General features: G+C 40.7%; 1 protein-coding gene across 1 annotated transcript in view; it reads right to left on the bottom strand.

Moving 5' to 3' along the window:
* LOC126237479 (gamma-tubulin complex component 5) overlaps positions 1-13,388 on the bottom strand; it is a 134,789-nt gene that overhangs the window by 110,974 nt on the left and 10,427 nt on the right. The window contains exon 4 of the mRNA XM_049947622.1: positions 3,755-4,014. Coding sequence (XP_049803579.1) covers positions 3,755-4,014 — 260 coding nt within the window. The remainder of the gene's footprint in view (positions 1-3,754; positions 4,015-13,388) is intronic.

Genomic DNA, 13,388 nt, shown 5'->3' with positions numbered 1-13,388 from the left:
GGCCTGCCAAGGAGTACCTCGGTCCTTGGTCCATGGATAAACCATGAAAATCCGCCACATTATGCCATCACAGACAGACTCCTGCGGGCAGAACAGTGAGGTTAGGTCCAATGGGCACAGCCTGATTGTTAGTGGGAAATGACAGGCTTCAGAATAGCAGGCCCGATCCATTAGAGATACCAGCAGAAATCGTCTGCTGTTTTGGCCCTTCGCGGAAATCCACTCATGTGGCCAGCTATTCATATTTTACAGACACCATGTCGATGAAATGAGAGCACGGTGATCAATCCACGCAAAAGATAACTTGGACAAATACTCTGAGAATCAATGCTAATGAGGATGGTAGCAACTCACCGTGAAGATGATCGCTGAGCCACAGGCTTGCACATAGAAAGACACTCGCGCAACTAAATTTTTGGCCACAGCTTTTGTCATAAAACAAGAGCACACACACACACACACACACACACACACACACACACACACACACAAAAATCACTCGGACACAACTCATGCACACATGCCTGCCATCTCTGGCCGCTGCATCAACAATCTCTGAGAATCAGGTCCAAACAAATGACTCCTTACACTTCCCTGCCCCTCAGCAGCAGCTGATAGGCTAGTGGAAAGAAGTGGTGACAAAGCTGAGGGGAATAGTAGGAAGAGGAGAAGCAGTAAGACTGAGGGAGTACAGAAGCAGTGCATGTTCTCAGCTGTGCCCAGCCAGTGACAACGCGTAACATCTCAGTAAACAAACCATGTCATCTACGGAGACAAAAACAAGATTTTACCAGTGCTTTTTTGTCAAATTTCCTTGATATTTCCCCGACACATCTGAAATTCCCTGATTTCCAGAACTTGTGGCAATCCTGTGTTTATCACCCATGTTTCAGTTCCATACATGGATACAATCCATACAAATACTTTCAGAAAAGAGTTTAACACTAAAAGCTATATTTGATGTTAACAAATTTCTTTCCTCCAGAAATGCTGTTCTTATCATTGCCGGTCTACATTTTATATCCTCTCTACTTTGGTCATCATCAGTTATTTTACAGCCTAAATAACAAAATTCATATACTATTGTAAGTGCCTTCTTTCCTAATCTAATTCCCTCAGCATCACCTGATTTAATTCAACTACAATCCATTATCCTTTATCTTATACTCACCTTCCACGACACTGTTCATTTAATTCAACTGCTGTTCCAAGTCCTTTGGTGTCTCTGATAGATTCACAATATCAACAGCAAACCTCAAAGTTTCTATTTCTTCTCCCTGAATTTTAATTCCTTCTCCAAATTTTGGTTTCCTATACTGCATGCTCAATGTACAGGTTGAATAACATCGAGGATAGGGTTTTAGCCTATCTCACTCCCTCCTCAATCATGCCCCTCAACTGTTGTAACTGCTGTTGGGTTTCTCTACAAGTTGTAAATAGCCTTTCACTCCCTGTATTTTACCCCTGCTACCTACAGAATTTCAAAGAGAACATTCCAGTCAACATTGTCAAAAGCTTTCTCTCAATCTACAAATGCTGTAAATGTAGGTTAGCCTTTCCTTAACCTCTCTTCTAAGGTTAAGTCCTAGGGTAAGTATTGATTCATGTCTGCACACATTTCTCTAATATTCAAACTGATCTTCACCAAGGTCAGCTTCTATTAGTTTTTTTTTCCATTCTCTGAGAATCAGGTCCAAACAAATGACTCCTTACACTTCCCTGCCCCTCAGCAGCAGCTGCTAGGCTAGTGGAAAGAAGTGGTGACAAAGCTGAGGGGAATAGTAGGAAGAGGAGAAGCAGTAAGACTGAGGGAGTACAGAAGCAGTGCATCTTCTCAGCTGTGCCCAGCCAGTGACAATGCATAACTTCTCAGTAAACAAACCATGTTAGTATTTTGCAACCATGACATATTACAGTTTGGTAATATTCACTTCTGTCAGCACCTACTTTCTTTGGAATATAATTAATACATTCTTCTTGAAGTGTGAGGGTAATTCATCTGCCTCGTATCTTGGACACCAGATGGAAGTTTTGTCATGGCCAGCTCTCCAAAGGCTAACAGTCGGTCTCGTGGAATATCATCTATTCCCAGGGCCTTGTCTCAAGTTAGGTTTTTCAGTGCTCTGTCAAACTGTTCTTGCAATATCACATCTCTCATCTCCTCTTCATCTACATCCTACTCCATTTCTGTAATACTGTGTGCAAGTTCATCTCCCTTGTGTAGGCACTCTATATACTCCTTCCACCTTTCAGCTTTCCCTCCTTTGCTCACAGCTGGCTTTCCGCCTGAGCTCTTGATATTGATGTAGCTGCTTATCTTTCTACAAAGGCCTCTTTAATTTTCCTGTAGGCATACCTATCTTTCCCTTAGTGATATATCGTATAGCTTCCATTTGTTCTCTAGCCATTACTGCTTAGCCATTTTGCACTTCCTATCAATATCATTTTTTAGACATTTGCATTTCCTTTTGCCTGCTTCATTTTCTGCAATTTTATATTTTCTCTTGTTATCCTTAAAAATTAATTGTGTATGTGTGGGTAAAATGCCAAGTTGTACTGTGATCTGGGGTCCAAGTTCAACTGTAGGACAGCCTGTACCTGGATGAGTAAGACAGTTCATAGGTCATACGAATGCAGGGGCATACCACCTTCAATGGCACTATGCCTAGTAAAGAACTGCAGTTTTTGAACTAATCTCTGAGTTGATAGCAGCTCTATCTTACCTTACAAAGCAAGATGGAAGTGGTAAGTCACAGGAAAAATCTTGGACAAAAAGGTGAATGAACACCATAGCTTTGGATATGAAAATCAAACACATACAACTTTGTTGAATGTTTAAGAGTTCTAATATGCCAGTGGAATACTTATTGTTTCAAAGAATTTGATATCTTAAATTAATTGCAGTGTGCAATAGGAGATCATAATCCACGAAGACAATATTAGAAGAGAAACTACTTATAAATTTACATTTAGTGAAATGCATAGCAGTAACACTCACATAAACAATACATAAAAAACATAATTTACATATCCCACTGCTTACATAACTACATGTCTTTTTCTGGAGTTACAGAAGGCTGTTTTTGTCATTAGAGAGGATTTGATTTCATGCATTTAGTAAAGTTCATGACACTGCTGTACTGCTTTGACCAGTTGTGACACTGCTGACACTATTTTCTGAAAATGACAGTTGTGGTGACAGACTAACCTATAATGTAGCTCATCATCTAGGGTAGGTTGTAAGACGATCATCTGACCGATAGTTGGTGACGTCAACAATTGTGACACGAAACTGACCTTATTCTGTTTTTATATACATAGTGCATTCTGTAGTTTTAACTCTTACTTTCCTACTGTGGTCTGATATTTTCAAATTTTAAATATGTTTAAGGGCATTAATAACAACAGTTCTCACAGGACCCCAAATTCCCACAGAGTCACAATAGTCGTTGAGTGACCCCTTGCCAACAGTATCACTGGTCAAAGCAGACAGGTTGTATCATATTCATTACTTCCTCATTTCATGTTTATCAATTAATATACGAACTGTAAGAAAATTTTAAATGAAACTTGTGAAAATTGATATTCATTAATATCCAGACACTTGAACACATTCTTTGCTTTGAATTTTTGTAAGCTATTTAGATGAGAACAAGAACTTTGGATTTTCTCAGTCCTTACACTGTAATGATGCAGTAAATGTCACAATTGAAGAATGTGTAGCAGGGAAAATTATGCTGGGAAAATTACTCACCAACTTTCTGCAAAATTTGCACAAGGATATTTGCTGTGAACTTCATTTGGTACATTGCCTGTGATCCACCAGCAATTCTGAACATTTCGTTTCAGCCACCTTTCAGCCTCAACACCTTTATTGACTAATTCCACTAACTCTTCGTTTCTACTTGTACATTCTAATTCTGCACTTTTATGCCCCACAGAAAGCGTGCTTGTATGAGTGAATGCTTCATCCACGCTACTTACGCCAGAATCATCTAGCTCTGAGAAAGAGTCCTGAAAACAAACAATCATACAAAGTTATAAACTACAAGTGAATTGAAACATTCTCGCAAGTGAACTGTCAAACAGGCCCACTTTGGTCTGAATCCTTATTACAGCACATGCATGTGAACTTTATTTATACTATTAATGGAAGTCAAAGTAAAGGTAAATATTTGCAGGTATACTGAGAATAAGAACGATCTACATTAAGATTTGAAGCCATGCTTTTGGTTTGGAAATATGTCCCTTATTCAGGAACTGACATTTTCAAATAACCTGCCAGTAAGCATCAAAAGTTAAGCCACAAATGCAATTCCATTTAAGAGAAGGTAGAGGGATTTATTCGTGGTCATCTGTTTCTTAGTTGAAAAAACTCTTATCTGTTAACACCATGGCAGACCACCTGTCCTGTCGTTATATAAACACACTTGGATACTTTGTGTGTGTGTGTGTGTGTGTGTGTGTGTGTGTGTGTGTGTGTGTGTGTTTTCAGTTGTTTATTTTCATTATATTACAATAAATCCTATATCACTGTGAAATGACCTGTGGATGAATAAATAAATAAAATATTAACTATACATCACATGCATAAATAAACACTATGATTTTTTATCAATCAATGGTGCTTGGCTACAGTAGTTAAAAATCATTTAATGCACTTTAGTATTTATATTAGCATCAGCAGCAGCCACCATTTGACATCCACTACTGGATAAATGCCTCCTGTAACACCTGAGTGGGCTTTTATCAACTTTTCCATCCATTATAATCCTTATTTATATAACTGCCAATTTATGAATGTTAATGCATTTACATGTCTGGGAACCAACCACCTATTTCTTATGTGAAATATGTATAATGTTTCTCTAACATGTCCTAATCCTGTGAAATCTCAATATGCTTATATGCAACAAAGGTAACTAATATGAACAGCTATTCCAAACACTGAAATTTAGAAAAAGAAATGTTCGATATCGAATGAATGAATTTTTAATTACTTACTGACCGACCCACTGAATTTTCCACATGCAAAACAGCAGTATTCAATTATCACTTGTGGGAAAGCACACTGTTCCATTCCCTTCTCACAAAACATAAGAAAGAAGTATTGAGACACTGCTGGAGGCCATAATAAATGAGACAGAAGCGTAATTCACATATGGAAACAATACTAGTAACTTAGGCCTATTTCATTACATATAAAAGGATTGAACACAGCTAAACTCAAAAAATTATAAGAACAATAATGAGATTAATGTGCTATGTAATCCTATTTACACTATATTTTGCAACATGGCTATGCCGATGCAGTGTAAGTCTTTGGGTTCGAACAGATAGTTAGTTTCATGTCCCATAGACCATTTTGCACGATAAATCATAATGATATAGAATGAGCCATTTCACATTCACAACACAAATTAATCTGTAAATATGGCTACATGCTGAAAATTTATGAGATTTACTGATGTAGGTGAGTAATTTATACCCACCGCCTTTTGCACATTACAATAACAGAAATTCTTATATTCAAAATGTCAAGGAGAAACTTTTTCAGTTTGTTTTCATTTTTTACTTTGTTGTCTGTTAGACATTTTACATCACTGGATAAATGTTCTAAACTTTTAGTTGCAGTACTGTGCACCCCTCTTTGTGCTAAAAACAAACTTTATGTGGAGTAATGAATGCCATTTTTCCTTCTAGTATTGAAATCGTGAAAATTATTGTTCCTTTTCAAATGCATTAGGTTTTGTACAACAAACTTCGAGAGGGAAAAAGTATATTGTGAAGCATCAGTTACAATGCCCACCTCTTTAAACATATGTCTACACGATGATCATGGGTGAGCACCACATATTCTTACAGCTTGTATTTGAGCAGTGAAGACTTGGGACATTCCATGTCAAATCAATCCAATTTTAATATGAATTTTAACTCTCAATGTCAGACTTTGATGAAACTTGGCACAGAGGTAACCTACACACAAGCAAAGAAAAATAGCCAATGTTATTAAAATTCATTGACCATTTTGAAAATTCAGCAACCTGAAGTTAAAAAAGAGAGAGAGAGAGAGAGAGAGAGAGAGAGAGAGAGAGAGAGAGAGAGAGAGAGAGAGAGAGAGAGAGAGAGATGTCATTTTGCAGCATTTTCCTTGAGATTTCCTATGATATACAACATAATATGGGTTTGAGACTAAAATCTTTTTTTTCAAATTTAAATGAAAATTTAAATTTTTAATTTAATGGAAAGCACATCTTCAAATTTTTAAGGAAGTTATATACAACACTTTGCATTATTATTAACTGATTCTCTTACTATGAAAGTGAGGCTGTCACAGGTTCACACTTTATATAATTTCAAATATACATATTTAACTTAAAAAAATACACTTTTGTAAAATTTATAGATATATAAGTGGAAATATATATAAATTTCTTGTAAATAAATTTTATTTTTTCATAAATTTATCTGTAAAATGTTTAAAAAGTAATGACTACAATGAGTCATTATTTTATCAGAACTATTAAAAATTTAAATTTATTAATATATTTGTAATCTGACAGTGATCCAGCACACAGGGTTTGTCTAAAAAATAATGAGACTGAGTTTGTGAATCAAAATTTATTGTAGATATCGCTACAGCCACTTAATACTCTTCAATGTATGACTTTTCAGAGTCAACAACGCGCTGCATGCGAGATTTCCAAGCTTCAAATCCTGCTGCAAATGCTGAGTCCGGGATGGTCTTCAAAGCCCTCGTTGTGGCGGCTTGGACCTCCTCCAGGGTCCCATGACAGTGTCCTTTAAGGGAAGTTTATAGTTTGGGGCACAAAACCTGTCTGGCAGGGCCACATCGGGACTGTAGGGGGGCTGAGGAACCATTGGAATCCCTTTCTTGGCCAGGTAACTGGCCACCATGAAGCAGGTGTGACTCGGCAGCTTCCAATCATCGGCGATGGCTGGCCTCAAGTGATGGACCTGGTTTTCAGTTTCTTGAGCACTTCGCAATAGAAAGCGCTGTTAACAGTTTGGCTTTGGGGCACAAACTCCTCATGAACCATGCCCCTGATGTCGAAAAACACAATCAGCATGGCTTTCACCTTCGATTTGCTCATGTGAGCCTTTATTGGACGTGGGGAGGCTGTGGTGTGCCATTCAGCATTGATGTGCTTTGTCTCTGGGTCGTACTGAAACACTCAGGTTTCATCTCCAGTGATAATGCTATCTAAAAATTCCGGATCAGCTTTCAGGGGCTCTGGATATTGTCTTAGCAGGTGTCCACACATGCTTGCTTTTGAACGTCTGGCAAAATCTTAGGTACCATCTTGGCACAGAACTTCCTCATCGACAATTCTTTGGTAATGATCATGTGCATTGTCATTTTATCAAGTCTGAGGTCATCTGCTATCATCCTGACACTCATCCAACGGTCAGTGTTCAATAAAACGCGGACAGGGTAGATCTTTTTGCCAGTTTTTCTGGTTGATGCAACGTGTCCACTCAACGCACGATGCTGCCGAGACAAGAGCCCACAGGCGACTGGCACACCGCACGTTTCTGACCAGACATCCCCCCACCACCAACACCCAAGGCGAGTGCGCGCTGCAAAGTACAGTCGCAACAGAAAAACATCAGTCTCATTACTTTTTATACAAACCCTGTAATGCATACTACAACATGCATTTGATAATAATATAGTTGAAGATATCACTTTTCAACAGTGGATTTAAGTAAACAGATGTAACTTGGAAACAATGCAGAAGACTTCACTAAAGTATACTGAATTATTTGCTGGAAAACTGACCACATTGATACTGCATGCTCTTTTTTAGTTAAGCAGCAAAACTCTTCTGTAAACGAAGTCAAGGAGAACTTGATTAAGAACGAATATGTTGTTACATGCGACTTACCTGAGAATTACACTTTAGTGATCCAAATAAGGCCCAGAGTTGTTATTGGTCAAGTGATCATAGCAGTGCACCCTTTTACAGTGTATTAAAAAGGAGAGATAGGAACTGAAGCTGCATGTGAAATTGTTTGGACAAGACCAGTACCAGGGGTGGGCATAAAATGATAACTGGATCCTTCTGTCAACCACCAGACTAATCTCTTTATGTAACTTGAAACCTTAGAGGAATCCCCTGTTCACCTGTGCATAAGTTCCCCAATCACACTGTAATCATCAGTGGAGACTTTAATCATCCAACAATTAAACAGGAAAATTACAGTTCTTTTAGTGGTGGGCATGATAAGGCATCCTGCAAAACCTTACTAAATGCCTTCTCTGAAAACTACCTAGAACAGATAGTTAGGAACCCCACTCGTGATGGAAATATTGTCGCAGAAGAAGCCCAGTAGCACAGTCACCACAGTATAGTGGTTATTGTGGTGTCACCGCTAGACACCACACTTGCTAGGTGGTAACTTAAATCGGCCGCGGTCCTGTAGTACATGTCGGACCCGCGTGTCGCCACTGTGTAATCGCAAACCTAGCGCCACCACATGGCAGGTCACAAGACACGGACATGACCTCGCCCCAGTTGTACGGACGACATTGCTTGCGACCAGAAGTACGACGCCTTCCTCTCATTTGCCGAGAGACAGATAGAATAGCCTTCAGCTTAGTCCATAGCTACTACCTAGCAAGGCGCCATTTGTATCAGTGCTTATAGCTTCCTAATATTCAAGAGAGATGTATTCCAACAAGAGAATAAAAGTTAAGTAACCTATATCTACGTACTTTTCTTCTTATTCATTAATAAGTCTCATGTTCCAGAACTTCAAGCCCGTCTGCGTTAGTTTAGCGTGCACCTAGCTACCTCATTGTGTCTAGACTGTAGGAGCTAGACACAACAGTTATGATACTGGATTGTTGCATGGAGGGTCGCGAGTTCAAAACTCACCTGAACTGAAACATTTTAATTTCTATATTCAGTTCGAGTACATTCTAGAAGTATCCACAAATGGCAAGCATCATTGTACTGGAATGTTCTGTTGCTGTATGCATACCGTATGTGTTCTGGCCGGAGGCAGTTTGCTCCATGCTCTTGTATGTGCAAGTGCTGAATAAACCTTCGTTACGTGAAGTTAGTGTTCATCATTCATCTACTTATACCTTGCTCTATGTGGCATTATTCTGGTGGAGATGCTGAGAATTGGTACTTGTGATACCGCACATTATCGACGACACAGTGGCTCCTATCAGGCCATGACAGAGCTGCCATTTACGTGACAAGAAACCTAAGTTCGAGCCATATTCAACATATCGCAATCTATCGGAGACACAAGAAGAAGAGGATGTCACGATGACAGCAACTGTGTGCCACCACATGAGACATCCTTCCGGGTTCTCTGGTGACAATGGCCAAGATCCAAACAAGTGGCTGAAGGTATATGAACATGTTTGGCTAACGTATTTTTCTACATGGAGGGCACTCCCAAGCAATGGTATGAGAACAACGAGAAGTTGACCAACTGAGAAATATTCCAGGTGGAACTGCACAAGTATTTTGGCGACCCACAATGACAAAAGTGCAATGCTGAAGATAAATTCAAGTGCAGGGCATAGCGTCCAGGAGAAACGACAGCATCCTACCTTCAAGACGTCCGGAGCTGTGTAAAATAGTGGATCCTTGAATAAAGGAGGAAGATAAGGCTGCACATCTCATGAAGGGTGTTGCTGAGGTCATGCATTAAGCCCTACTCCTGAAGGAGGTTTCGAGAGCAGACGACTTCATAAAATGGTGCCAATATATCGAGACAACGCATCAAAAAAGAATTACACGCAAGAAGTTTGAATGGCTCCCAAACATCGTATCAATGCCTGTGATGGAGGAAGCAACTGATTTCACAAGTGTTCTTCATCAGATAGTGAGAAAGGACGTTCAGAAGGCACTAGGATTGCATGGCGAGCAAAAAACTGAAACACTTCAAGAGGTAATAAGGGAGGAAGTGGAACAGACATTGAACCCAATCTCTCGTTCTTCACTTCCCTTTAAAACGCTAAAAATGTCAAGACCCAGGCGAAGTTACATTCCTACAATGCCACATGAGGAATCTGTTTGGGCACCAAGGAAGACTGATGTCTGGAGGACCCAGGATAACCAACCAGTATGTTTCCACTGCGGACGACCGGGACATGTGGTGCGCTATTGTCGAGAAAGGCGGCGGATATTTGATGATGCCCGTGCCAGAAGACAGCAGACCGATCTTAACCGACACCAACTCCGGGACGATGAAGATGAACAAGAAGATGTGGGAGCAGGACGACATAGGTCACCATCGCCGCAAGATAGCCGCTGAAGAGGACACTCCCTAACACACCGATCTAGGTCTCCACTGACGTTTAGAAGCTCCAGCCAATCACACAGCAGCCGCAACCTGGAAAACTAAAGTGTGCGACCTTCCTTGGAGGTGAGGCTGACGAAGAGAAATATCCTCCACCGTCGATCACTACAAAAATAATAGGAAACTATGTTGATATCCTCACAGATGGCCGACCAGCCGATGCCTTTCTGGACTCTGGAGCATCACATTAAGTCATTTCGGAGACGTACCGTCGCCAGTTGCAGAAAACCGTATTTGTTGACAACAAAGCATCTCTGCTGAAGGTGGCTAATGGGAAATATGTAAAACCTACAGGAAGATGTGTCATTCGTGTGGGTATAAGTGGCCACACACAGCCCTTAGAATTCATTGTCTTACAAGAGTGTACTCATGACGTCATTCTCGGATAGGACTTCATGATAGCTTCTCAAGCAGTTATAGATTGTGGTCACTTTAAGATCATGCTAGATGAGATGAGATGCTGTGGACAGGAAGATGCGCGTCCGAGTGTGAGGAGGCTATGTGTGCTGGATCAAGTGATCATTCCTGCAGTCATCGCTAGAAAGGTAGCTGTCATGTGTCATGCCATGCAGCAGCCCATGGATCTTCTAGTGGAATGCAAGAGAAGCATACCACTGAAGAATAACTTAGTCATCCCAGCCTCTGTCGTCTTGTTTCAAAACGGATTCTGTGAACTGTGGATAGTTGACTGTCACCGAGAACAGCAGATCCTTCCAAGACACATGTGCATAGCAAACGCTGAGCCATTAATTGCAGAACAGCTGAGTGTCATAGAAACCTCCCATGCTGAGTCTGTGGGCGAAATTAACGCTACCACTATGCGACAAGATCTTCTAGCTCGACTCTCACCAGATCTCACTGAGGAACAACAGAAGAAGCTACTTGCCATTCTTCAAGAGTTCTCTGAACACTTCAATCCATAGGTGAAAAGCAAATCAGACAAATCGACAGTGAAGCATCAGATTAGCACTGGAGACCATCAACCAATAAGCCAGAGAGCATACACTGTGTCAGCAATGGAACGTTGAGTAATTCGCGACAAGGTAGAGAAAATGATGAAGAATGACGTCAATCAGTCTTTGCAGAGCCCATGGTCGTGACCAGTAGTTCTCGTTGGGAAGAAGGATGGCAGTTGGCGCTTTTGTGTTGACTACAGGAAGCTTAACAAGATAACTAAAAAGAACGTTCACCCCTCTTCCACGACTTGACGATACACTAGATCGTCTGAGGGGGCGCTAAGTTTTTCTCAACCACGGACATGTACTCGGGATACTGGCAAATCGAAGTAGATGACACTGATCGTGAGAAAACCACATTCATCACTCCTGAGGGCATGTATGAGTTTAAAGCAATGCCGTTTGGTTTGTGTAATGCACCAGCAACTTTTAAACAAATTATGGATAATCTTCTAAGGTCCCTGAAGTGGACGACATGTCTTTGTTATTTAGATGACATTATAGTGTTCTCAGAGACATTTGATGAACACATAGAAAGACTGAGGGCTGTTCTTAAGTGTCTCCAACAAGCCGGACTGAAAATTAATCCAAGGAAGTGTCTCTTTGGAGCAAAAGAAATCAAAATACTTGTGCACCTTGTGTCAAACAAAGATGTGCAGCCAGACCCAGAAAAGGTGAGAGCTATAATGGAATTTCCTATTCCTAAAAGTATTGGAGATGTGAGAAGCTTCCTCGGATTGTGTTCTTATTACCGTCGTTTTATCAAAGACTTTTGTATCAAAGCCAGGCCACTCCAAGAGTTGTTAAAAGCCGATGCTAAATTTATCAGGGATGGTGCTCAACAAGATTCTTTCAATGTGCTGCAAAAAGCTCTGACGACTGACCCTGTACTTGGTCTGTATGATGAGAGAGCACCAACAGAACTACACACAGATGCCAGTGGGTATGGGGCCGGTGCTGATCTGGTGCAGATTTCTGATGGAAAAGAGAGGGTTATCGCCTATGCTTCTAGGACACTTACAAAAGCCGAGAGAAACTACTCAACTACAGAAAGAGAATGTCTTGCTGTGATCTGGGCCACGTGCAAATTTTGACAGTATCTCTATGGAAGGCCATTCACAGTTGTTACAGACCATCATTCACTCTGTTGGTTGACAGGTCTTAAGGAACCAACAGGACGACTCGCCAGGTAGGCACTGCATCTTCAACAGTATGACATTACCATAGTGTACAAAAGTGGAAGAAAACACCAAGATGCCGACTGTCTCTCAAGAAACCCTGTGCAAGACCATCAAGACTTTGATGAAGAGAGTGACTGTCTCGCTGCACTCCAGGATCTCTCTGCTGAGCAGAAGGATGCCAAGATATCTCAAATTATGCTTGCCTTAAATCGGTCAGAGGATGTGAAAGGACAATTTAAGGTAGTTGATGGATTACTTTGCAAGAAAAACTTTGATCCGTTTGGAAAGAGGTGGCTACCAATGATTCCTAAACACATGCGCTTAGATGTTCTATAGAAATTCCATGACACACCTGAGGCCAGACATTTAGGATTTGTTAAGACATACGATAGGATCCGTAAGAGATTTTTCTGGCCAGGTTTATTTAGGAGTGTTCGTCACTATGTGTCGCACTGTCGAGAGTGCCAGAGGAGAAAGGCAGTTCCTCAGAAACCGACTGGCCGACTCAGACGATTGTCTGCTAGTGGCAATAGATGGATTATTGTTTGCACTGATTATCTGACACGCTATGCCATTACAAAAGCCGACGGATCGAGGGAAAGTTTTTCAATAAAATCTTGTGACAGAGATAAACCAATGGTACAACATTACTCATCACATGACGACTGCCTACCATCCGCAAACTAATGGGCTTACTGAACGCCTTAATAAGACCTTGGCCGACATGCTATCAATGTTCGTCAGTGTTGAGCAGAGCAACTGGGATAAGGTGCTACCTTTCATGATGTTTGCCTACAACACTGCCAAACAAGACACCACAGGATTTATGCCATTTTTCCTGGTGCATGCGCACAAGGCAGCGACGACGACGGACACTGTGTTTTTGTTACATCCTGATGACGTG

The sequence above is a fragment of the Schistocerca nitens genome, chromosome 2 (genome assembly GCF_023898315.1).
Source record: "Schistocerca nitens isolate TAMUIC-IGC-003100 chromosome 2, iqSchNite1.1, whole genome shotgun sequence".
NCBI lineage: Eukaryota > Metazoa > Arthropoda > Insecta > Orthoptera > Acrididae > Schistocerca > Schistocerca nitens.
The sequence above is the reverse complement of the archived record's forward strand: the minus strand, read 5'-3'. Positions and strand labels throughout refer to the sequence as shown.